The sequence below is a fragment of the Lepidochelys kempii genome, chromosome 6 (assembly GCF_965140285.1).
Source record: "Lepidochelys kempii isolate rLepKem1 chromosome 6, rLepKem1.hap1, whole genome shotgun sequence".
Classification (NCBI taxonomy): domain Eukaryota; kingdom Metazoa; phylum Chordata; order Testudines; family Cheloniidae; genus Lepidochelys; species Lepidochelys kempii.
In genome coordinates, this window is record NC_136385.1 from 10,186,575 (window position 1) to 10,211,544 (window position 24,970).

General features: G+C 54.2%; 2 protein-coding genes across 10 annotated transcripts; one reads left to right on the forward strand and one right to left on the reverse strand.

Annotated features, from left to right (window-relative positions):
* The first annotated feature begins 310 nt into the window (after window positions 1-310).
* CFAP119 (cilia and flagella associated protein 119) lies at window positions 311-8,684 on the forward strand. Of its 5 annotated transcripts, none has more exons than XM_073350484.2 (9): window positions 311-453; window positions 5,160-5,191; window positions 6,290-6,355; window positions 6,591-6,760; window positions 7,134-7,204; window positions 7,373-7,489; window positions 7,722-7,785; window positions 8,183-8,266; window positions 8,470-8,684. In XM_073350484.2, the coding sequence occupies exons 1-9, from the start codon at window positions 427-429 to the stop codon at window positions 8,646-8,648; spliced, it is 810 nt and encodes a 269-aa protein (XP_073206585.1). In that variant the 5' UTR covers window positions 311-426; the 3' UTR covers window positions 8,649-8,684. The 5 variants fall into 5 exon arrangements, with proteins under 5 accessions (XP_073206585.1, XP_073206584.1, XP_073206587.1 ...); XM_073350483.2 differs by having other exon boundaries at window positions 327-453; window positions 8,180-8,266; XM_073350485.2 differs by lacking the exon at window positions 311-453 and adding an exon at window positions 3,381-3,407 and having other exon boundaries at window positions 8,180-8,266.
* Window positions 8,685-8,876: 192 nt separating this feature from the next.
* PHKG2 (phosphorylase kinase catalytic subunit gamma 2) lies at window positions 8,877-21,734 on the reverse strand. 5 transcript variants are annotated; one of them, XM_073350457.2, is made up of 11 exons: window positions 21,662-21,693; window positions 20,900-20,968; window positions 20,275-20,411; window positions 19,494-19,669; window positions 12,789-12,843; window positions 12,264-12,329; window positions 11,938-12,101; window positions 11,458-11,548; window positions 10,670-10,823; window positions 10,362-10,487; window positions 8,877-9,677 (listed from the first exon to the last, which is right to left on the reverse strand). In XM_073350457.2, exons 2-11 carry the CDS (start codon window positions 20,927-20,929, stop codon window positions 9,333-9,335), a joined length of 1,344 nt encoding a protein of 447 aa, XP_073206558.1. In that variant the 5' UTR covers window positions 20,930-20,968; window positions 21,662-21,693; the 3' UTR covers window positions 8,877-9,332. The 5 variants fall into 5 exon arrangements, with proteins under 5 accessions (XP_073206558.1, XP_073206559.1, XP_073206562.1 ...); XM_073350458.2 differs by lacking the exon at window positions 20,900-20,968 and having other exon boundaries at window positions 21,662-21,734; XM_073350461.2 differs by lacking the exon at window positions 20,900-20,968 and having other exon boundaries at window positions 20,275-20,414; window positions 21,662-21,719.
* Window positions 21,735-24,970: the final 3,236 nt, after the last annotated feature.

Genomic DNA, 24,970 nt, shown 5'->3' on the forward strand with positions numbered 1-24,970 from the left:
CTCCCTTCTTCTCCCATTGGATGAGAGCGAGAGAGGGGCGGGGTTAGTCGACGAGAGTCCCTGCCGAAGGTTGGCTGATGTTAGAGACAGGCTGGGGATTGGCTGAGAGGTGAAAGAGGCTTTCTGTGATTGGATCATGGAAACCAGCCCTCAAAGAGAGACATGCGCTGATTGGCTGAAGCCCGCTGAGCCGAAAAGACCGTTTTTGATTGGCTGAAGGAATTAAAACTCGGTCGTAGCCCAGCACAGATACACATTGTGATTGGCTGGACAAAGACGACCTCGGCGATTGGTCAATGGGCTCTCACCCATCCAGTGAATCCTTCTCTGATTGGCTAGAGCCTCGATACCCTCTCTGATTGGCGGAGCGGGGGTTGCCGTGACGACGCGTCCCACGCATTAGCGGGAGCCGGCGCCGCCGCAGCGATGGGGCCGGGGGACCGCCTGAAGCAGGTGAGCCCGGGGCGGGGCGGGGGCCACGCTGCTGCCGCTGCCATGGCAACCGCGCCACAAAGACCCAGCCTCGGGGGGGGGCCGCGGCTCTTCGACCACCTCATGAATATTCATCGGCTCCTGAATATTCATCGGCTTGTCATGGAGGCCTCTGATTCGTGCCTGGGGGCCGTCCCTGTCCACTCAGGGAGCGTGAGCAAACCCCGCCCCCCCCCCCCCGCATAGCCGCTCATGAATATTCATGAGCATGTAAATATTCACCGCCCAAGCGGCAGGCGGGCCGGGGCGCGTCCCTCGCTCGTTTGCCCTTTAGCCCCCGCCCACGGGCTGATCGCTCCCCCCTCGCACCCCGGAGGAGCCCCGCCCTGGGCCACGCCCCCTTGTGCTCGGCGCTGCACGTGTTTATTCCGTGCCTGAGGGTGGCAGCTGGAGGCCCCAGTCACAGACCAGGAGGAGCCCGGGGACCTTGGCGCGGGACAGACGCGGAACCAAACGACAATCCCAGTGTCGCACAAGACACCGGAGGGCCCAAGGGAGCAGAATTAGCCAGCGTGGTCTGGCACCCACCGGCAGCCGAACCCCTGTCACGTATTCACATCGACCGCGAGGCCCAGCTCAGGCTCCAGTGCGCAAGGGCTTCCCTTGGGAAATTGCTCCGACGCGTTGTCACGGCTCGTGACCGACGGCAGGACACCGAGATCCAGCCGATAACACATTTGCTGTTCCCACGCTCCTCTGCGGCTGCGAGACCTGGGAGACCTGTCGACAGCGCCTCAAGCGTCTGGGGAGGTATCACCAGTGATGCCCCCGGAAGATCCTTTGCGTCAGGTGGCAAGATCGCCGCACTAACGCCAGCATCCTCGCTGAAGCCAATGTCACCAGCATTGAAGCAATGATCCTCCTGCACCAACTTCGCTGGGCTGGACACTGTGCGCGGATGCCAGACTCTCGCCTCCCAAAACAAGTCCTCTGCTCTCAGCTCGCCCGTGGTCAGAGATCCCGTGGTGGTCAGAGGAAATGCTGCAAAGACACACTGAAAGTGTATCTTAAGAAAACTGATGTGGACATCACAAACTGGAGGAGCAAGCCACCAGCCGACCCCGATGGCGCCATATCCTTCATCAGGCAGTAGCCCGCTTTGAGAAGAAGCACCTTGCCCTCAAAGCTGAAAAGAGAGAGAGAAGGAAGGAAAAAGAAAGAACTAACTTTCTCCCAGCAGGCAGCTGGCCTGCCACGAAATGTCTGTACCTTTAGGGGATGGGTTTGCAGTTCCAGGATCCGACTTCTGAGTCATCTCAGGACCCATATGTAAATCCGTGGTAGAGATCAGCCTTGAATCACCAATCATTTTTAATTGTCATTGCTTATTAATAAAAAGAAAAGGAGTACTTGTGGCACCTTAGAGACGAACCAATTTATTTGAGCATAAGCTTTCGTGAACTAAGTGAGCTGTAGCTCATGAAAGCTTACGCTCAAATAAATTGGTTTGTCTCTAAGGTGCCACAAGTACTCCTTTTCTTTTTGCGAATACAGACTAACACAGCTGCTACTCTCAAACCGCTCATTAATAGTAATTCAACATGACTATTCACTCCTCGATCACCTCCTTAATATGCATCATCTCCTGAATATTCACCATCTCATTTACCTTGATCACACTCTGAATATCCAAACCCAGCATTACCTAATTACTTCCCCCTCAGTAAGATTTGTCACCTACTGAATTTCCACAGCTTTAAAAACACTCATCACTGCACATATGTCAATGCTACAGACACTATAATATAGAGGTGGCCAACATATGGCTCTTTTACCATTAAAGTGCAGCCCGCAGCCTCCCCCCTTCACCTGCCAGATTTGGGGGTGAGGGGAAGCTCAGGACCTCTGCCTTGCAGCACCCGCTAAATGCAAGGCGGAACAGGTTGCTTAGCATAAATAGTTAGAGCTGTGGTACTTGGAGTACCTTTCGCGGAGCTGAAGAAGAGCTCTGTGTAGCTCGAAGGCTTCTCTCTCTCACCAACAGAAGTTGGTCCAATAAAAGATATTCCCTCCCCGCCCCGGTCTCTCTAATATCCTGAGACTGACACAGCTCCAACTACTCTGGTTGGACATATGACCAGGGAAGAGTATAAAAATATTGCTCGGGCATGTAGGAATGATATCAGGAGGGCCAAATCGCACCTGGAGCTGCAGCTAGCCAGAGATGTCAAGAGTAACAAGAAGGGTTTCTTCAGGTATGTTGGCAACAAGAAGAAAGCCAAGGAATGTGTGGGCCCCTTACTGAATGAGGGAGGCAACCTAGTGACAGAGGATGTGGAAAAAGCTAATGTACTCAATGCTTTTTTTGCCTCTGTTTTCACTAACAAGATCAGCTCCCAGACTGCTGCGCTGGGCATCACAAAATGGGGAAGAGATGGCCAGCCCTCTGTGGAGATAGAGGTGGTTAGGGACTATTTAGAAAAGCTGGACGTGCACAAGTCCATGGGGCCGGACGAGTTGCATCCGAGAGTGCTGAAGAAATTGGCGGCTGTGATTGCAGAGCCATTGGCCATTATCTTTGAAAACTCGTGGCGAACCGGGGAAGTCCCGGATGACTGGAAAAAGGCTAATGTAGTGCCAATCTTTAAAAAAGGGAAGAAGGAGGATCCTGGGAACTACAGGCCAGTCAGCCTCACCTCAGTCCCTGGAAAAATCATGGAGCAGGTCCTCAAAGAATCAATCCTGAAGCACTTGCATGAGAGGAAAGTGATCAGGAACAGCCAGTATGGATTCACCAAGGGAAGGTCATGCCGGACTAATCTAATTGCCTTTTATGATGAGATTACTGGTTCTGTGGATGAAGGGAAAGCAGTGGATGTATTGTTTCTTGACTTTAGCAAAGCTTTTGACACGGTCTCCCACAGTATTCTTGTCAGCAAGTTAAGGAAGTATGGGCTGGATGAATGCACTATAAGGTGGGTAGAAAGCTGGCTAGATTGTCGGGCTCAACGGGTAGTGATCAATGGCTCCATGTCTAGTTGGCAGCCGGTATCAAGTGGAGTGCCCCAAGGGTCGGTCCTGGGGCCGGTTTTGTTCAATATCTTCATAAATGATCTGGAGGATGGTGTGGATTGCACTCTCAGCAAATTTGCGGATGATACTAAACTGGGAGGAGTGGTAGATACACTGGAGGGGAGGGATAGGATACAGAAGGACCTAGACAAATTGGAGGATTGGGCCAAAAGAAATCTGATGAGGTTCAATAAGGATAAGTGCAGGGTCCTGCACTTAGGACGGAAGAACCCAATGCACAGCTACAGACTAGGGACCGAATGGCTAGGCAGCAGTTCTGCGGAAAAGGACCTAGGGGTGACAGTGGACGAGAAGCTGGATATGAGTCAGCAGTGTGCCCTTGTTGCCAAGAAGGCCAATGGCATTTTGGGATGTATAAGTAGGGGCATAGCGAGCAGATCGAGGGACGTGATCGTTCCCCTCTATTCGACATTGGTGAGGCCTCATCTGGAGTACTGTGTCCAGTTTTGGGCCCCACACTTCAAGAAGGATGTGGATAAATTGGAGAGAGTCCAGCGAAGGGCAACAAAAATGATTAGGGGACTGGAACACATGAGTTATGAGGAGAGGCTGAGGGAGCTGGGATTGTTTAGCCTGCAGAAGAGAAGAATGAGGGGGGATTTGATAGCTGCTTTCAACTACCTGAGAGGTGGTTCCAGAGAGGATGGTTCTAGACTATTCCCAGTGGTAGAAGAGGACAGAACGAGGAGTAATGGTCTCAAGTTGCAGTGGGGGAGGTTTAGATTGGATATTAGGAAAAACTTTTTCACGAAGAGGGTGGTGAAACACTGGAATGCGTTACCTAGGGAGGTGGTAGAATCTCCTTCCTTAGAGGTTTTTAAGGTCAGGCTTGACAAAGCCCTGGCTGGGATGATTTAACTGGGAATTGGTCCTGCTTCGAGCAGGGGGTTGGACTAGATGACCTTCTGGGGTCCCTTCCAACCCTGATATTCTATGATTCTACTCTGCGTACAATTAAAGATTCTGGAGCGCTTGGAAATTACTGAGGAAAAGCGCTAAGAAATTGGTGGTATTATTATTATTATCAGAATAAAACATTTTGACATTGTCAAAAGTGGGCAATTCCACATTGTCGAAACGAAACGTTTTGATGGTTCCAAAGAACAATTTTTCAAAATTTCCACAAGAAATTTCAGCTTTTTGTTCTGACTCGGAACAAAACCAAATTTCAAAATGTCAGGAGGGAAATTCTGTTTTGTGATGTAGGTTCTTGTACGTATGCAGGTTGTACATGTAAGCATGTCTCAAGAAAAGTCAGCATCCACAGCTGATTAACCATGTCCTCATGAATATTAATCACGTTGCTGATTGCCTCATGAATATCCGTCACCTCCTGCCGGCTGATTGTCTCCTCACTGATGTTGAGCACATTGTTGGTTAGCTCATGATATTCATCATTACATACAGGCAAATTGTCTCGGATTCTGATAATCTGATATGAATTAAACTATCGAACACCCCCAGCTTTACCAACCCGTTAGGAACATCAACCAGCTAATTCTTATGGCCACTGGCCAGGCTACCCCCTCTCAGGGTGGGGCATGTGTGACCTGTCATTCCTCCCCATCCCAATGTCTTGGCCACACCCCATCCCCATCATGTTCACTGACACCCCACACCACTCTCTCTTTCAGCCCCAGTGCCATGAAGCCAAGATCTGCATGTGGTGAGTAGCATCCAACCCCTCCAAAGGGGGCGCTCTAGGCACATCGCTCTGTGGCTGTTACACAGCCAGAGGCACCTTCATCTCAGCGCCAGGCAAGCCATCCCCGTGCAGCGTCTCTGCATGGCTCTTGCCCACCTCCCCACCCCAGAGGCAGCTGCATCTCAGTGCCAAGCAAGCCACCCCAAATGGTGTCGCTGTGTGGCTGCTACCCAGTTGCCCGACCCAAGATGCAGCTTCTGATAGTTATGTGTATTTTATTGATTGCTCCCAAAAGTAGGTGGAGAACAAACAAGACAAAAACAACAAAAAAAGAAAGCAACTGGAAAGGCAGGAAAAGGAGAGTGCCATGTTGGTTTCCATCTGCTAGGAATTAATCAAAAGCATCTAAAAAGTCAGACCAGATCTTTTCAAATTTGTCCGAGGTCCCTCTTCTCTGAAACGTTCCCGCTCGTTAGCTGCCATGTCGGCCAAGTCACCGTGCCAGGCTTCTGCTCTTCCATCTCTCCCCCACAGATCGTTTGGCTCCGAGCACTGATCTAGAGAACCAAGCTTCCCGGGAGCTGAAGCGTTTCTAAATTGATGGGATTTAGCCCACAGCCCAGTTCTGGGAAGGCCGTTTATCCTCCTACCTACTTCTAGCCAAAGGGTTGTATCTTGGGCCACAAGGATGGCGCTCGGTAGATCACGTGTTGAGTTTGTAATGCTTTGCAAGGCACTACCCGCTTGGCTTGGGTTCCAGGCCTGGCACAGGCAATCTAAATTAGGGATGGCCTTTGGGGTCAGGGTACATACCAGGCTACAGCTGATCAGGTGAACCTATCTCCCCACCGGTTCTGGAGTCTCTGGTGCACCCAGCACATAGGACGAACTATGTTCTTAAAATGCAGATAATGCGAACGCCCTGCAGCTAGAGCAGGGAGGGGGTATGCAGTACTTGGGAATGGCAGAAACGGCTCAGCTGGGAGACCCAAAATATCTCCTTAACCTGCCATATTAATAGATGGTCTCTTGTCAACGTTCCCCAACGGGCTGTTGAGCCCGTGCTGGGGCTTCAAATGATGCTCTTTCACGGCCTTGGGGCCCCTCTCCCTGGTGCAGGAAGTACCTGGACGTTCACTCCATGGACCTCATCAACAAAGCGCAGACCACCGACGAGCTGAAGAGGTAACTGATTGTAGGACTCAGGGAAAACTCTAGGTCAGTGCCCCGCAGTCCTGGGGGGATACCCCCATCCCCTGCACCTAGGCTTGGAGTCCCCCCCATTGTCCTTCCATGGTAGGGAGAGCACCCCCTACCAGCCCCCCGTACTCTCAGGTCCTCCCTAGGGCCCCCCACCCTGGAGGGGGCCCCTGGGTGGGGAGACACCCCACCCCTGGACTCTGTGGCCCCCTGTTCGCAGGGTGCTGGCGGAGCTGTTCCAGCTGCAGGGCTGGGAATCGGACCCACGGGCCGCCATCTTGCTGGATCTCTACTTCTACACGGTGCAGTTCAGCCGGGAGCACAGCTTCAGCCGGGAGCAAAGCTCCGCCTTCTTCACCATCGTCAAAGACACCCACGAGGCCTGTGTGGGTAAGAGCGGGGGCCGAAGGGAGGCACTGCTGGCCTCTGTGGGAGGAGGGAGTCAGGGAATTGGGGCGGGGGGGCAGGAGAGCCTAAAGAAAGGGGATGAGTCTCAAGGGAGGAGCCCACAAAAATGAGTGGGGTGTAGAGGACCCTCCGTGAGTAGGGATGGGCACAGGGAGGGGGAGGAGCCTACAAGGTGGGTGGGGCTCTCAGGAGAAGCCTGGAGGTTGAACATGGCTGTGGAGAGAGGCAGTGGGGGTGGGCATGGGGAAGGAAGAGGAGGAGCCTGGAAGATGGTGTGGCTGGCGGGGAGGAGCTTGCAGGGTGGGAGGTGGCCATGGGGTGTGCGGGTCCCTCACACTCATGTCTGCTCCCCCAGAGACACCCCTGCCCAATGTGGAGGAATGTTACCGCTACTTCACCGAGCTGCTCTTCTGCCACGCCATACGGGTGAGCCCCGCCGCTCGGCACCGCCCACGGGCCAGGGAGGGACAGCTCCAGCCAGGGACCCCTTGCTGCTGCCAGCTCCCCCCCGGCAGGGCCCAGTTAGAGGGATGAGTGTGGGGTGGGGAGCCTCTGCCCATCTCCTGCCTCACCTTCTCCTCTCCCCAACCCCAGCGGCCTCCATTCAGCATCGACCTCTTCAGCCAGGAGCAGCTGGTACTCATAAGTGACTATGTGGTGAACACCTACTTCCGCCACTTCAAGCTGTACAAGTACGCCTTCACACCGCAGGTATGGCGCCCCCCGGGGAATCCCATGGGGTATGGCACCTCCAGTGTCAGCCACACCCAACACCCCCTGGGGACCTGGCCTGCCCCACCACCCGCATGGCTTAGCTGCACACAGGCCCCCTTTCTGAGTCCTCCACCCACATGGGGAAGCTAGCAGAGGGCAGGCGTGCCCAGCCCAAGACCTACCTCAGCCCCTACAGCTTCCAGGACGGCCCTGTTTTCTCCCCTCGCAGATCCGGCTGGACATATCGCTGTCCTACGTGGGAATGCCAGAGCCGGAGCCCGCAGCTGAGCTGGGTGAGTAGCTGGTGCTCGCCAGACCCCAAAACCTCTCGGCCATGCGGATGAACTCAGAGGAGTTTACCCTCCTTCGTACCCATGGGAGGGGTTTGGTTGGGAGGTGCAGGGGGGAGATGGTTGGGGCTTCTCCTTTCTGCTGCTGACCAAGAGCAAGCCCTGGGGCCTCGGAGCCAAGGTGAAAATGCTCGAACAGGACGGCAATTCCCAGCCAAAGAACGTTGAGACAGTGGCTTTTTGATGCCAGCAGAGTGGGGCACCTGAGGGTGCTGGGCGGGACAAGCTCCCAGACACCACAGAAGGGAGGAGGGGGCTTTAGGAGGTACGGGAAGGTGGAGCATCCAGCCAATGAAGCCAAGCCCCACCCTGATTATCCACTGTCTTCACCCCCCAGCAGGAGAGCTGGGTGAGAGCGTGACAGCACCTGTCCCCCCAGTGCAAGAGGAGGAAGCAGACAGTGGACCTACAGCCCCCAGTGAGAGTAAGAGAGTGAGGAAGAGTGAGGCCTGGAATGAGATATGGGGCCTTTCCCCTTTGGGGGCAAACGGGGCCTCCAGACTGGCCCCAGGGTGGGGGGTGGGGAATGGGACCTAGGCTTTTTCCTTCTGGGGGGCACCAGTCCTGCTCCAAATCTAGGGTGAGGGATCTGGTTGGCTGCTTTCTTCACCCCTCTCCCCACTCCAGGCCCTAGGGCCCCGCTGCGGGAATACATCTCGGCTCAACTCTGCCAGGAGATGGCCCAGCTGCGGCTGGCAGTGGAGGAGCAGCTACGGGCCAGCGAGGAACAGTTCAACGCCAAGCTGGCCCTGCTGGAGAAGGTGCCCAACTCCTCCAAGGGGGGCGGCCGGGGCCGCCGGAAGTGAGGGGAGAGAAGAGTGCAATAAAGGACTCCAATTCTACGGTGGTGCCATGTCTCACTGCCCTGGGAAACTGCACCCTGCTGGGGGGGAACCCCAGTCTCAAGGTCCCCCCCCCACTGCCCCTGCCCCAGGGACAGTGCCCCCTGCTGGGGAGACAGCTCCCAGTCCCTGCACTCCCAGACCTGGGGCCCCTGCTGGGAGTACAGACGAAGGAAGGACCCCCAGGCGCTGTAGGGGTCACAACAGATTTTTATTCTAATTCACAGGAATTCAGACTACAGGAAAAAAAGTAAAAATTAACCAAGCTACATCAGCGGGGCCTGGCTAAGCCATGGCGGGAGGGGGGGAGCATTTGGCCCCATCTCCCCAACTCTGCCATCTAGGTGGAGGGGAGGATTTGGCCCCATCTCCCCCAGGCTGCAATACTGACCAAGTTTTAAAAAAAAAAAAAAAAAAAAAAAAAAGACACGGGCAGGGGGATGCACACAGCACACCAGCCCCCTCCCTGCCAGACACACATGGGGTCCTTAAACCTCACCCAGTCAGGACTGCCCCTTCCTGTCCAGAGATCCCTGACAAACCTGCATTAGGGCCCCCCCTGCAGCCCCCCAGTGGAGGGTTCCCTGGCCTAAAGTTCAGTGCAACCATCCCTACCCCCCACTCGCGGTTCCCAGGCTAGGAGGGGGGTCACCCCAGGATCTCCCCCAGCCCAGCCTGGTCCCTGCCTCCTAGTGGAGAGGAGCAGTGGTGCTCCGCCCCCTCGCCATGGCCCAGCTCCACCCCCTCGCCCTCTGCGCCCAGCAGGGCCAGCAGCAGGGCCTTGGGCAGGTTCTCGAAGAGGGCGGCGCGGTTCTGCTGCTCGCCCTTCTTGACCCAGTGGCCGTAGATGCGGAAGGCGCAGGCGTCGATGAGCTTGCGCACGCCCTTCAGCGCGTAGGGGTCACGCAGCAGCAGCTCCCGCGTCACCGGCCGCGTCCGAACCCGGTAGCTGTTGAACATGCGGATGGAGGCCAGCACTGTCCACACCAGCACCTACCACGCAGGACAGACCATCAGCAGGAGGGTGGGGGTGCGTGGGAGAGACCATTATCCCAGTGGGTGGGAACACAGGAGAGCCCAGTATCCCTGTTCCTGATGTGGGGGGAATGAGGCAGCAGGGGAAACCATTAGCACAGGGCAGAGGGGGAGGCCACAGGGGAGACCATTTTCCAATTGCAGAGGGGAGGAATGGGATGGCAGAGACCATCATCCCACTGTAAGGAGGAGGAGAAGCCAGGTGGCAAAGGAGAGACCATTATCCCCACCATTGGGGAGGCAGGGGGGGAGCACATAGGAGATGCCATTACTCCAGTGCTGCGGAATGGTTATTCCAGAAAAGGGGAGAATGGAAAAGGAAGAGGGATAGGGGGAGTCACAAGAGCCCCTTAAGGCAGCACATGGAGGAGGGGGGCACGTACCCTGAAGAACCCAGCAAAGTCCATGAGCTCCGTGCAGTGGGGGGGAGAGGGAGAACCCAGGAGAGCTCAATTCAGGTGGGAGGGGGAGAGGGGAACCTGGGAGAGCCCATTAGCTCAGTGCAGGCCGGGGGGAGTTATTGGGGACTCAAGAGCCCACTGACGCAAGGGAGGGGGTTCTTGCTGGAAGGCCCATTACAGTGATGGGGAAAGCCCTGGAAGAGCCCCAGCTAGTGGGGAGGGGGAGAAGGAGGTGACTCACCCTGAATCGGCGGTAGGGGCTGAACAGCCGGACCGGGCGCCCCACGCAGCGCTCAAAGAAGGGATGCTGCAGGGCTTGCTCCGCCGTCAGCCGCTCCGCCGGCTCCACACACAGCAGCCGCGAGATCTGCAGGGGCAGGAGGAGTCAGAGGGGCCTAAGCCACTAGACCACGGGGTGCCAGGGGACAATCCACTCAGCACAAGGGCATGGGGGGGGGGGGAAGCTGATTGATTTGGGGATGGAGTTGGGGGGTTGCGACTGCAGGAGGCGGATCCAATTGGGATGGCAGGGGGGCCTCCTGCTCTCACCAGGTCCTTGACGGTGTCGGAGCGGTCATCCCACTCAGGGGAGCTGAACTGGTAGTGTCCCTCCATGATCATGCGCAGCATCAGCATCTGCTTGCGGTGCCAGAATGGGGGTGAGCCGGCCAGCAGGGAGAAGAAGATCACCCCACATGCCCACCTGGGGGGAGGAGAGGTGGGGGTGAGGTCACGCTACGGTTCCATGAGTAAGACCTAGGGTAGGCAGAGCCACTGGGAGGGGGACAGATGGACAGACACAGACCAATGGGTGGAGGGATGGACAGACGGATCATTGGCCTGGAATCACGGACACAACTCAGCCACCGTGAATCTGCAGGGAGGGGCCAGAGGGTGGAGCCAGGAGTGGGGGATCAGCAGCAAGAGGGGCCAATGGCCACTGTGTGGGGAGCTGGGCCCCTCCCCACACCAGATGGCAGACAGGGCCACCTCCCCCACACGCTCTCAAGTCAGACCCATCACTTGCCAGGTGGGACCATGTGTACGGGGCTGGGACAGACACAATGGGGCGGGAGGGGTCAAGTCATTCCTACCGGATCCATCAGGGCGCTGGTACTGGGGGGAGGGCGGGCATGGAAACCACTAGCTGGGGACCTGGTCAGAATCCCACACAGAGGGTGGGTGGGTGGCCAGCCAGCAGGGGGCACATGGGGGTGTCTAAGAGCCATAACAGGAACTGAGGTAGACAGGGCAAGCCCACCCACTCCCCCCCCGCCCCCCCCAGAATGAGCCCTTCTCCCCACAGCCCAAAGGTGGTTGCTGGAACAGGGACTCACAGGTCCACTTCCTGGCCGTAGCCCGGGTGCATCTCATCCATGGAGCACTTGAGGATCTCTGGGGCTAAGTACCCGGGGGTCCCGCACAGCTCTGGTGTGGGGGAGGGGGAAGAGAGACACCCCAGGCATGGGTGAGCAGGGACCAACAGTGCCCTTCAATTCCCTCCCAGATCAGCCCCATGGATCAGCCCGCCCCCGCACCCCCCTCCCCGAAGCAGTCCCCAGCAGCTCCCCCCTTCCACCCAGCCATGTTCTCCCTTCCCCCAACCCTGAATCGCTCAGCGCCCCAGACTGGGGTGTGTGCTCCCCTCCAACCCCTCCCCACCCATCAGTCAGCCCCTTGGCCTCTCCCCTCCCCACAGTCCCCTGGATTGACCCAGCTAGCTCAGCCCTCCCACTGACAATAGATCAGCTTGGCCTCCCTCCTGTCCTCCCCCCAGGCCCAGCCAGCCAGTCCCCTCCCACCCAGCCTGCTCTGACCCCGCAGTTTCTGCCCCGGCTCCAGCCGGCAGGAGAAGCCGAAGTCAGAGAGCTTTATATTGAGCTGATCGTCCATGAGGATGTTCTCGGGCTTCAAGTCACGGTGGATGATGTGGCTGGCATGCAGGTAGCTCACTGCCTCCAGCAGCGCTCGCATGATGCACCTGGGGGGGGAGGGGGGAGGAGAGGGAAGAGCCAGATCGCTCCTACAGCCACTGCCTCACCAAACAGAGGGTGCTGGGGGGAGCAGGGCAGGAGCGCGGCTGCGGGGGAGCTCCTGGCTACTGCAGCCCCAGCTTCCCCCAGCAGCGGGCATTGTACGGTACCTGGTCTCCTTCTCACTCAGGGTCACTTTCTCCGTCAGGTAGTCAAAGAGCTCCCCACGCCGCATCCTGGGGAGAGAAGGGGGTTGTCAGCCAGCTTGGGGGGGGGCGGGCGGCTGTGGTGGGGTGACAGGGCAGATTGGGGGTGATCAGCCCTGGTGGGGTGGGTGGAAATTGGCCCAGGGAGCGGATGGAGTGGGAGGGAGCCCAGGCAGGCAGTACAGGATGTGGGGACACCACCTTTCCTGATCCATGGGCACAGGCACCCCACACCACAGCAACTCTGGGGTCTGCAGGAGGTAGGCTGGTTCCATTCCTGGTGCGAGAGCCCCAGGGCATGGGGGGCCCCTACAGGGAGTGGGGGCACACGTGAGTGTGCCGGAGGCCCCTGCGGTGTGGCAGGCCCCTGCAGGGGTGGAGGAGTGGGGGGGGGGGGAATCACTCGTGGTAGGGTCCTGGTGGGAGAAGTGGGGGCTGGGCAGGCCCCTCTGGGGAAGGGGCATGGGAGCGCAGGAATCTCATACTCACAGATCAAACACCAGGAACATGAACGTGGACGACTCGTAGGAATCAATCAGTGAAACTGTGGGGAGAGAAAGGAGTGAGAGGATGGGGGGGTTACAGCGGAGCACTCCTTGTGTCGGGGGTGGGACTTCCTGCCAGAGGGGTGCCCAGAAGATTGCTGGGGGGGGGGGGTCACTGGGTACATAGGCACTGCAAACAAGGGATGTTCGTAACTGGGGTTAAACTACCAGTGAAGACGCAGTGACTTGGGTTAGCCGGGGGAAACTGACACCAGCCGTCTAGGCTTCAAAGCTCCGCTAATACCAAATTCTAAGTAAGTCTCACATGCAGTGGCTGGAAGCAGACAGGGAGAGGTCACCCTTGGTTTGTTTGCTGTCTGCTTGTCTCAGGTAAGGGATGCAGAAACAGTAAAGCATCACAATGAGCAACAGCGAAGCAACTGCAAAACCAGAGCTGGCCAGGCTGGAGGCAGAAGAAAGCAACAGAGAACATGAGCACCAGAAACGGTGAGCAAATCAGGGAGCTGCCTATTGGCAAGCCCTAGAAGGTGAGAAGCAAAGAGAAGAGTGAGACGCAGCAGCTCATGCATGAGCTGCGGAGCTGAGAGAGAAAGAGATCCAAGAAGAGGAGCAGCGGATGTATAACCTGGACAGATCCCAGCATCACCAATCTCTCCCTCCACTCAAAGAACCCTTAGCTCAGACAAGTTGTATCCTGTGTACAGGGAATCAGCCTGCACTAAAGAATATCTGACCACATTTGAAAGGCTCTGTGAGATTCACAATATTCTTGAGGACAAGAAAGACCCCCCACTGACTGCAAAACTGTCTGGTAAAGCTTTGAATGTATTTAATGAAATGCTGATTCAGGAAGCGTTGTTATACAGTATCGTACATTTCAAAAAGCTGTTTTACAAGGTTTCAAGTTACTCCTGAAGCGAATAAGACGTGCGACAACAAGGAAATGGATAAAGGGGAAGAGGGCTGAGGATTACAACTAATGATTCGATATCTTTGCTCCAGAACATTTCCTGCATATGTGCACTGACAACATTAGGAACAGTCTGAGAGATAAATCTTTAAAATCTGTGCAAGAGATGGCCACTCTGGCTAACTCCTTTGTGCAAGCCCAGAGGTGCAATGAGTGCAAGCCACAGAAAGGAGGGACCCAAACCCAGCGTAAAGGGGATCCCATTTTACCCCTGGGAAGGAGGCCTAAGGACTCACCCCTGCAGAATCATTCCCCTTCTGAAAATCCTCATCACAAACCTCCTGTGACAGAGGAGGGTCCCAGTCAGTGTTTCCATTGTAACTCCACTGACCACCTGAAAAATCAGTGGCCTGAGCTAAAAGAAACCAGGCCCCAGCCAACCCACATTAACGCAGCTGTCCTTAATACAGGCGCTCCAGAGCTACCCCCAGGGTATAATGATGAGTTTTCTGAGGACTGACCCCGAGGGGGTAGCTATGGAATTTATTAAGGCTTCCAGAGTAAATACCAAGGAGTGCATGATGTGGAGAGACACCGGAGCCCAGATCTCTCTGGTCAAGGGAAGCATGGACCAAAAGACTGACCTGTTACCTGACCAGAAGGTGGAGCGTCTGGCTGTGGGGGGATATAACATTCCTGTACCTTTAGCCAAGGTGCATGTGGACTGGGAAGGTTTGGAAGGTGTCTTGCCGGTACGGGTGCGGGATAGTAACCCCATGGAAATGCTTGCTGGGAGTGATATTTTGCATATGGCTATTAATGTGGTAACTTGTAGCAAAAGGTAATCATATGCTGGGATCCCAGAGGAGAGTGGTAAAATCCCAGAGATTGCTTGGGGGGGGTCTATCTAGCTCCTCTGCAGCAGACGGAAACTGCATTTCCACATGTGGGAAAGGGTTGAGGCTGTGTCCTGCACGGCAGAGAAAAACAGCATGGCCTCGGGCTAGGGGCGGGGCAGAGAGAGGATGAGCCCTGTGACTGAAGACACTGTCCCAGATATCAGATTTTTTTGTTTGTTTTGCAACTGAACAAAGGATAAACCCCACTCTAGAGAGCATAAAAGAGTGTGTCCTAGATGAGGCCCCAAGCAGGGAAGATGGGGAGAGGTTTTTTAAAGAAGATGGGAGATTGCATAAAGATGCTCCATTGACAAAAAACCAAAAGCCCTGGGCGTCCCTCTAAGCAGTTGGTTGTGCCCACCAGCACTGTGGGGAATTAATGTTGTTAGCACATGACTGACCTTTTGCTAATCACCTGGGGCCACACAGAACCTGAGACGGGTTAAAAGAAAATGTCTGCTGGCCAGGAAAACAGAATGATGAAAGGAATTATTGCAGAAGACCTGCAGGACCCCAGACAGTTCCTCTACACCCCTTGCCTCTGATACGAGAGACATTCCTGAGGGTAGCAATGGACATTGTGGGGCCCATGTCCTACCAAAAGGGGGAAGAAATCTATTTTGGTGGTGGTGAATTTGCCACTAGGTATCCTGAGGCTGTAGCTCTGACTAACACCGAGACAGAGAAAGAGCCAGTAACTGAATATGTACACAGGTTAAAAAAGGAGTTAGAAGACATGATGGCTGGTAAATGAAGATATAAATCATGTTAGAGAGCCTTATGGTAATTTTGTCCCACAACTAGTCCATGTGAACAGACTTAGAGCCTATCACAGCAGGGAAGCCATGGTGAACATGATCCACTGTGTAGAGGGGGAAACTGAGGCACACCACCTCATTGATTGAATGGCTGAATGCCAAACTGACTCAGCCCTGGAAAGCATCACTATCTGCAGTGCATTAACACCAGTTGAAAGGGCAGAGGTGTTGTCTGTGTTGCAATAACACAAAGAAGTGTTTTCTCACGAGCCAGGGAAGATCCACTTGCTAACTCAGAAGATCATTACAGAAGGGCCACAGTCGCCCCCCAGCAGACCCTCCAGGGCCACTTGCAAGATGCAGGAACAAATTCAAACAGCAATACAAAACATGTTGGACCTGGGAGTAATTAAAGAGTCTGACAGCATCCGATGAAGTGAGCTGTAGCTTACGAAAGCTTACGCTCAAATAAATTTGTTAGTCTCTAAGGTGCCACAAGTACTCCTTTTCTTTTTGCGGATACAGACTAACACGGCAGCTACTTGGAAACCTGACAGCTCTTAGGTGTCACCTGTGGTCTTGGTCTCTAAGAAATACAACACTTTATGGTTTTGTGTTGATTATAGAAAACTCAATGCTTTGCAGCACCAGATGTGTATTTCATCCCTAGAATTGATGATATAATGCACATTTTAAGGAAAGCTAAATATCTCCACTCTTGATTTAACTCAAGGTTACTGGCAGATTCCTTTAGATAAGGGTGCTCAGAAAAAAAAAAATCGGCTTTCATCACTGATATGGGACTCTGGGGTCATAATGTTACCATTTGGGTTAATTAATGCTGGAACCAACTTTCAGAGGCTGGTCAACCCAGTGTGAACATAGACCCTTGCAGAGCTCTGCAAACCATTTAAGGACATCGCAGTGTTTAGCAATACTTGGGCAGATCACAAAACACACTCGGAAGTTGTGCTATCAAAGCCCAAAGAGCTAGGCCTAACCATAAAAGCCTCTAAGTGTAAAATTGGAGCAGCCACAGCTCCTTATTTGGAACACTGGGTAGGGGGAGGGTCACAGATCCCATGAGCGCTTAAAAAGTTGAAGCCATTGGAAACTGGCCTGTACCTCAAACCAAAAAAAAGGTCCACTCTTTCATAGGTTTGGTAAACTATTACTTGAGGTTTGTTGGGGTTACTTGGGGTTCAGCAACATTGTATCTGCAATCACAGACCTATGTCACAAAAATAAATAAATAAACCTAACAAAGTCATATGGACAAAGGCACATCAAGAGGGATTTGATAAGGTGAAGAAAATCTTGTCCAAAAAAGCTAGTCCAGATTTTGACAAAATGTTTGAACTGTGTACAGGTGCATCAGACATTGGTCTAGGCCAGGGGTTTCAAACATGCGGCCCCTGGAGTTATTTCCTGTGGCCTGCCATAGGCGCAGACTCCACCGGCTGCCAGGCTCCCCTGACCCCCCGCCTTCCCGCCCAAGCGCGCCACATCTCCGCCTACCTCCCAGCGCTTCCCGCTGCTTAGGACTTTCCAGGAGGGAGGAGCGGGGACGCGGCATGCTCAGGGGAAGAGGTGGAGAAGAGGGGCCTGGGAGAGGATTTGGGGAAGGGGTTGGAATAGGGGCAGGGAGGGGGCGGAGCTGGAATGGGCGTGGGGAAGGGGCAGGGCCTCATGGAAGGGGTGGAGTGGGGAAAGGGCCAGGGGCAAGGTGTGGGGCTTTTGTATGGAAGGGTTTCAGTGATGCTGCCCTCGGGCCAATGTACTAGTCCTCATGTGGTCCTCGTGGTTATTTGAGTTCGAGATCCATGGTCTAGGCTCTGTGCTGAAGCAGATGGGGGAAAAACAACAAATACCCCATCACCTTCTTAAACAATTGACACCCACCGTACAAAATTATCCTGTCATAGAAAAAGAACATTATGCTACAGTGTAGGCAGTCAAGCAATTAAGGGCCTATCTTATTAACAGAAAATTCAGGGTATTGATGGATCATTCGCCATTAATCTTGTTTAAAAAAACCTGAAGGCTCAATTTCCAAGCTTCTATGCTAGAGTCTTATACTCCAAGAATTTGATATGGAAATTGTTCATATAAAGGGAAGGGAAAACATGGTGGAAGATGCCCTATCCAGGAAAGAGGGCCCTGACCTGCTGCCTCCAGGTCAGCCAGTGACTAATCTTACTGCAGCTCTGTAAAGGGGGAGGTGTGACAGAATGTACTTCTGAATTCACACCCTACGCACTATTGTTATAATCTTTGTAAAAAGCACACCCTGCAAGGGATCATTTGAAAACTCATAATTTGCTAATCATTGTCATCCTGATAAAATATGTGTGGAAATATTGTACGTGAAGTTATAACATTCCTCTGTATGGTGTTAAGAACATATGTTTCAAACCGAGGTTGGCAAACAGGTCTATCACAAACAAAGGAATGGGTGCTCTGTTTAATTTGCATTTAAGCAGTAAAAAGAGTCATCAAGCAGGAAGGGAAACAAAGGAAGCTCAAACAGGTGAGAAAAAAGCAGCAGGGAGCATCCTTCCACACAGACTTTTTTATCTCTTGGAACCAAGTTTTAAATGTTTTTCAAAAGAAGAACTGAAACTACAAAAGAGAGGGAAAAACATCCCAAGACACCCCTCTCTCTCTGTCCATCGATTCTCTACATCTAAAGGGACAAAGGAAGCAGCTGTTGGAATGCAGAAGGGGTCCTAAGTTAAGAGGTTTGGTCAAACCGCTGAGTATCAGGGGGGTACCCGTGTTAGTTTGTATCCACAAAAACAAATCCACAAACTGCTGAGCGCACGCGGTCAGAAAACAAACTGTTAAATTCAAAGCAAGGTTAAGTTAGGCATCGGTTGCATTTTATCTTTATTTTTCTTGTACCCATTTCTGACATTTATGCCTCATTACTTGTACTCACTTAAAACAACAATAAAAATAGTCATAAATTTAATAAGTACAAAGAGATTTTATCTAATCAAGTATGTTTAAAATGAAGTGTCTGGGAAACGCCACTGGGGTGGTAAGTTGTGTGCATTATTCCTATTAAAGAAATAATGCACTAAATGTAACTTGTACTGTCCAGGAGAGGGTTGGGCACAACAGGACATACATTTCTGGGGGGGAATCTTAAGACTGGGGGTGTATTGGGGGTCACCCTGCTGTATAACCCAGGCTGGTGAGAGCCAGATTGTAACCCAGGTGTGGCTGGCAGGCTTCAGCTACACACAGGGTGTGACTTGCATGCTGTTTGTGAGCAGCCCAGGTGGAAGGCACTTCAGCAAGGTTGCAGGCAGGAGTGACACAGCTGTTCATTAGTCTGGACTGCATCCTGGTATGTCACAGGGGATGGTACCAGGGGTGGGACTTCCTGTCATAGGGGTGCCCGGGAAATTTGGAGGGTGTTACCCGGTATAGAGGCACAGCAAAAAGGCGTGTTCTTCACTGGGGTTAAACTAGCAGTGAGTTGGGTTAGCAGGGGGAAAAAAAAATCAATTCCAGTCCTCTAAGCTTCAACCTGAGCTGTTAAATCTTCATCTCTACTTCACAGCTCCCTGGGTGCAAGCAGCGATGTCTGTTTCACTACAGTCAAATGTACATCTGGGAACAAAGAATGTGGGCCATACTACAAGATGGGTGACTCTGTCCTGAGAAGCAAGTGACTCTGAAAAAGATTTGGGGGTCATGATGTATGATCAGCTGATCATGAACTCCCAGTACAATCTAGCAGAGAAAGGTCTAATACGATCCAACGGCTAGAAACTGAAGCTGGACAAATTCAGCTCAGAAATAAAGCGGACGTATTGAACAGGGGGCATAATTAACCATTCAAACAAATGACCAAGGTTCCCGGGGGATTCTCCGTCACTGGCAATTTTAAAATCAGGACTGAATGTTTTTAAAAACACCCACTCTGCTCCATAAGGAATAGCCCAGGGAAGCTCTCTGGCCTGTGTTATACACGAGATCAGACTAGATCATCCCAGTGGTCCCTTCTAGATTTGGAATCCATGAACTCAAGGCCACACCTGTTTTTTGCAGTGTAAACATACCCACTTACTGACATAGGGTGTCCCAGGGGGACGGAGGGTGTCACTCACTGATGTAGGGGTGCCCAGCCACCTGACGCAGGATGGCAATCTCCTTGCCCGTGGAGGTCCGCACCTCCTCCAGCTGCTGCGGGGTCATGCGCTCCGGGGTCACCTCAATGATCTTCACCGCAAACTCCTGCCCCGTCTGCTTATGCACGCAGCGCCGCACCACGCTGCTCACGCCCCTGCCATGGACAGACCAACAGACACCACTGTGAGACAGACACCCACAGCCCTCCACACCCTGTTGATTCATACGTTTCAAGTCCTGATGGAACCACTGTGATCATCTAGTTCCAATAGCTAGTTACTTTCACTGTGAGATGTTTACAAATTCAGACTACAAATAAGATGCACAGTTTCAACCTCCAGCCGTTGGATCATGTTAGACCTTTCTCTGCTAGACTGAAGAGTCCATCATCGAATTTTGTCCCCCGCATAAATACTTAGAGACTGTGATCAAGTTACCCCTCAACCTTCTCTTTCTTAAGCTAAATAAATTGAGCTCCGTAAGTCTATCGCTATTAGGCAGGATTTCCAACCCTTTGATCATTGTCATGGCTCTTCTCTAACCTCTCCAGTTTATCAACATCACCTGCTCACCCACCTGCTACGGACAGACAGGCACCCTGGTGAGATAGACAGACTGACACCCACAACCCCCCCACCCCACGCTGCTCACAGACCTGCCATGGACAGATGTAGCCGCCCATCTCTGTGTGCACAGAGCTCCCCCTCACCCCAACCCCCCCCCCCCCAGTAAGGAGCGAGACCCTTCCCCCTGCCCCACCTGCCGATGACGTCCTTGGGGTCATACTTCTGGTAGAACTCCTTAGCGCCGGCCCAGTCGGGCAGCTCATCGTCTAGCCCTACATCTCGGGTCATGCTGGCCGGCTCCCCAGGAGCTGAGCTCCAGGACCCCCGCACCTGCTGGGTGAAAGAAGAGTCAGACAGCAAGTGGGGAGGGAGCAGTGATCTGTCCCATAGACCCTTCACACACACACCCCACCTTCCCCTGCAGCATGGGAGACCCCCAGCGCAGCCAACTGGCCCCATTCCCTCTCCCGTCCAGCCCACTTCACTTCCCCCAGTTCCCCACTTCTCTTCCCCAGCAATCCCTTTTCCAGCTAGCATACCCCCTTTCCCCTCCAGATAACCAGCCAGATCACCCACCTCCTTGCATCCCCCCCAGCCAGCCCCACCCATGTGACCCCACCCAGACACCCTCCCACAGAGTGCCCCCTCCCCACCCACGTGCCCCTCCATCCCAGCCTCCTCCCACGGAGCACCCCCTCCCCACTCACGTGCCTCCCCTCCCCAGCCATCTGACCCCCTCCCAACACTCCCTCCCCAAGCCAGCCAGCCCCCCTTTCACTGTACCCCATTCCCAGCCCCCAGGCTTGGGGTGATCAGACCTCAGCAAGAGCCACTTTGAGGGGAGCCATCTTGGAAGGGTCTAGACAGGAGCTGGAGGGCAGGGGGAGCTCCGGGTGGGATGGAACAGGAGGAGAAGGGTGAGGGAGCTAAGCCAGGCCAGGCCGGCCTGGGCAGCGAGGGCAGGCTGGGTGGCAGCAGGGGTGATGCTGAGCGAACAAGCGGGGAATGTGCGGGGTGCAGCCAGCTGAGCTGGGATCCCACCCACCGCAACCACTGACTGGGTCTGCGCCAGCGCCCCGCCACAGGGTGCCCTGATCCCCACCTAGGGGACCCAACGGGGCATCCCCCAGCCTCCCCCCCCCACACAACCCCCCACGGGGCATCCCCCAGCCTCCCCCCCACGTACCCCCCCGCCACGGGGCGTCCCCCAGCCTCCCCCCCACGCAATCCCCCACGGGGCCTCCCCCCCACGTACCCCCCACACACACGGGGCGTTCCCGAGCCCCCCCACGTACCCCCCCGCCACGGGGCGTCCCCCCCCACGTCCCCCCCACACACGGGGCGTTCCCGAGCCCCCCCCACGTAGCCCCCCCCACACGGGGCGTTCCCGAGCCCCCCCCACGTACCCCCCCGCCACGGGGCGTCCCCCCACACACACGGGGCGTTCCCGAGCCCCCCCCACGTACCCCCCCACACACGGGGCCTCCCCCCCACGTACCCCCCCACACACGGGGCCTCCCCCCCCACGTACCCCCCCCAGGGGGCCTCCCCCCCCGAGCATCGCGCTCCCGCCCACTCACCCGGCACCTCGGTTTCGAGCCGGACTCCCAGCCCCGCCCCCTACGTCTGCCCCGATTGGCCCGCACTGTCCCACCCCCACGGGAGGAGAGGCAAGACGGCCAATCAGCAGGCAGGAAGAGTGAGTCGCGAGCCAGGGGTCATGAGTCGGGGAGCCAATAAGAGGCGGATCTAAGAATTAAGCCACCGCCTGATTGTCCAGTCGAGCTGTGGGGTGGGGCCGGGCGTGGTGAGTGGCGGACACCCGGACCAATGAGGAGTCCAAGGCGGGGTTTGAACCTGAGTGAGGGCTCAATTGACCGACCAGGAACGGGAATGTAGAGCAGCCCTATGATTGACAAACCAAACGGCCAGTCAGCCGAGGACAGGGGCGGGTAGGTCTTTAAAGCTAACCAATCAGGAGCCAAGAGAGGGCCCGCCGGAGGGGAACAGGGGGAAGCTCTTAGAGGAGCAGCTTCCTGGGTCAGCCAAGGGGCAGCCGGGTGACCTCTGACCCCAGAGGCAGGGTTAGGGGCCCTCACGCCAAAGGGGGTGCAGCCTGGTCACGTGACCTGACCGGTGCCCTGGGCTGTCACATGGCAAATGCTGACCCCCAGCTGACCCCATGGTGCCCCCCGGTCACGTGACCCCCCCCCCCCGGTCACGTGACCAGCCGGGGGCACTGCAGCAGGGGGGGGCTGCCCTGGACCCATCCTGCCCCCGAGGCCCCATAGAGCCCGGGGCGGCCAGTGTCCCCCCGGCCCCCCCTGCACGGAGCCCAGCCACCGGCCTTCGGCTGCACCCGGGGTCGGCCCCCTTTCAGTGCCGAGTCTTCATTGAGTCCCCCTCATTTAGGGTTTCGCCTGCCGGTCGTGCATGGTACCGTTTTTAGAGGGTCTCTTTCTAGACGTCCATAATCTATCACTAAACTATTGTTGTATGTCAAGTAAATAAGGTCTTTAAAATGTTTAAGAAACTTCATTTAAAATTAAATTAAAACGGGGAGTCCCCCCCACCCCTCCCACCCCACCCGGAGCGGTGGCCAGGACCCAGGCAGTGTGAGTGCCACTGAACATCAGCTCGCACGCGGGCCATAGGTTGCCTGCCCCTGGGCTAAAGCATCTTCCAGAAAGGCCTCTGGGCTGGATGTGAACAGGGGGTGGCGGGACCCCGTATCCCTCTCCCCAGTGCGCCCGATTCACCTTCCTGCTCCTCTGCGCTCCTCCCCTCCTTACCCATCCGTGGCTCGCGTCAGCCCCTTGTGCCCCCGCGCCGTCCTGGGAGCTCGTGTTTGTCCGCCCTGACCCCTAGATCCGTTTTGGCGTCACTGCTGCCCTGGCTACAGTCCCCCATTCGCGTGCTCTGGCCTGCGTTTCTCGAGCCCAGCTCTGCATTTGGTTGTGTAACCCACATACCTCCCAGGAGCGGTGTTCTGTCCCATCTAGCGGCACCGAGACCACTTAAAGAGAGAGATAAAATGAGTCTGCTTAACAGCCAGGTGGCTTTTAGCTCATGAGGTAGAGGCTCATGCACTAAGCTCCAGAGCTCCCCATTTGATCCCGCCCGCCGATGACCAGGATCTGTTGGTGTTACAAGTCGGGGCTCATCTAGGATATCACCTGGGAAGTCTCTGAAGCTCGGGATGCACTTCCCCAGCTAGGGGAACTGTGTAATCCACACACCTCCTGGGTGTGGTGGTGTGTCCCATCTAGTGGCACCAAGACCACTTAGAGAGAGAGAAAACGAGTCTGCTCTAGAGCCTTAGCGAACAGCCAGGTGACTTTTAGCTCATGCGGTAGAGTATCAGGCACTAAGCTCCAGAGCTTCCACGTTCAATCCCGATGACCAGGGTCTGTCGGCATTACATTAGGGCACCTTTTGTTTGAATGGGCCCAGCTTACTCTGACCCAGAGATCCCTTAATGCTAACTGATGGATGACATAAGTGATGCACAGAGGTTTACAGGCATCTCCTGGGGCTGGTATATGCATAATAATTCACCAGTGGAGGGGCATGTGAGGTCTCCACTGACCCAGTAGGCCACTAATCAGCTTAATCTTTGCAAAATGATAATAATATTTAAGAAGTTATGTTTCTGTACTGAACATTATGGTTTTAAGGTGTGTAAGTTAAGACAGGTCAACTGAGGGTGGAGGTGCTTATCTCTCCCGGGCTGACCATTGCGTATTATGTGTCTTACAATGTAAATCTATTTGCATCTGGAGCCACCAGCTAATCAAGACTGCAAAGTCAACAAGAGATCACAAAATCTACAGGAAGAACCACACAATAGGAAGGTTTGTCCTGTTTATGACTAAGATCAAAGCATTCGTCTGGTATATCAGGAGGAGCATGCAGAGAGAGATACGGTATCCTTCACCCAAGGGACAAGCGGCCTGCCTGCTTGTCTTATGAACGGAGGATCACAGCCGATCTGCTTGTTGCTCACTGAGAGAAAGACTTTGGGTGACCTAAACTTCATAAGACCATGAAAGTGTCTTGTTATTTAAATCTAGACTCTAGAAGGCACATGATTATTTTGTTTTAAACATAACCCATTGTTTCCAATACTTTTACCTAATTGCTATTATATGAATCACGGTTGTTTGCTTTCACTGTACTTCTTTTCACCATAAACAAAGGGAAGTGTTGTGTGTTAAGCAGAGCTGTGATCCTGTGGTAAGCTGAGGTGTGGTGTTCCTTTGGGAACAGCAGGTCTGTGAATTCTGTGTGTCCAGCAGAACAGAGGCTGGACACTCTGCAAATTTATCAGCACCTATTTACTTTCAGATCGTTAATGAAAATGTCAAATAGCATCTGGCCTTGTACCGATCCCTGCAGAACCCCACTAGAAACTCCCCCATTGACAGCTGCTTCTTGAGCTCTGCCAGTCAGTCCGTTCTTAATCCATTTAACTTGTGCTCTGTTGATGTGGCATTGTGCTATATTTTTAATCAGAATGTCATATGAGTCTAAGTCAACAGCTTTACAAAAACCCTAAGTATATTACAGCTACGCAACTGCCTTTATCAACCAAATTTGTAACCTCGTTAAAGAATTAAATCAGCTTTGTCTGACAAAAATGTCTTTTCCATAAAACAATGCTGTCTGACTTTAATTACATCTTTTCAGTCTTTGTTGATGGAAGCCCTTATCAGCTTTTCCCTTGTGTCGCCCAGAATTGATGTCACGCTAACCAGCCTATAATTCCCCTGGTCACCCTGCTTGCCTGGCACAGTATTAGCATTCTTCCAAAAAGAAAAGGAGTACTTGTGGCACCTTAGAGACTAACCAATTTATTTGAGCATAAGCTTTCATGAGCTACAGCTCAC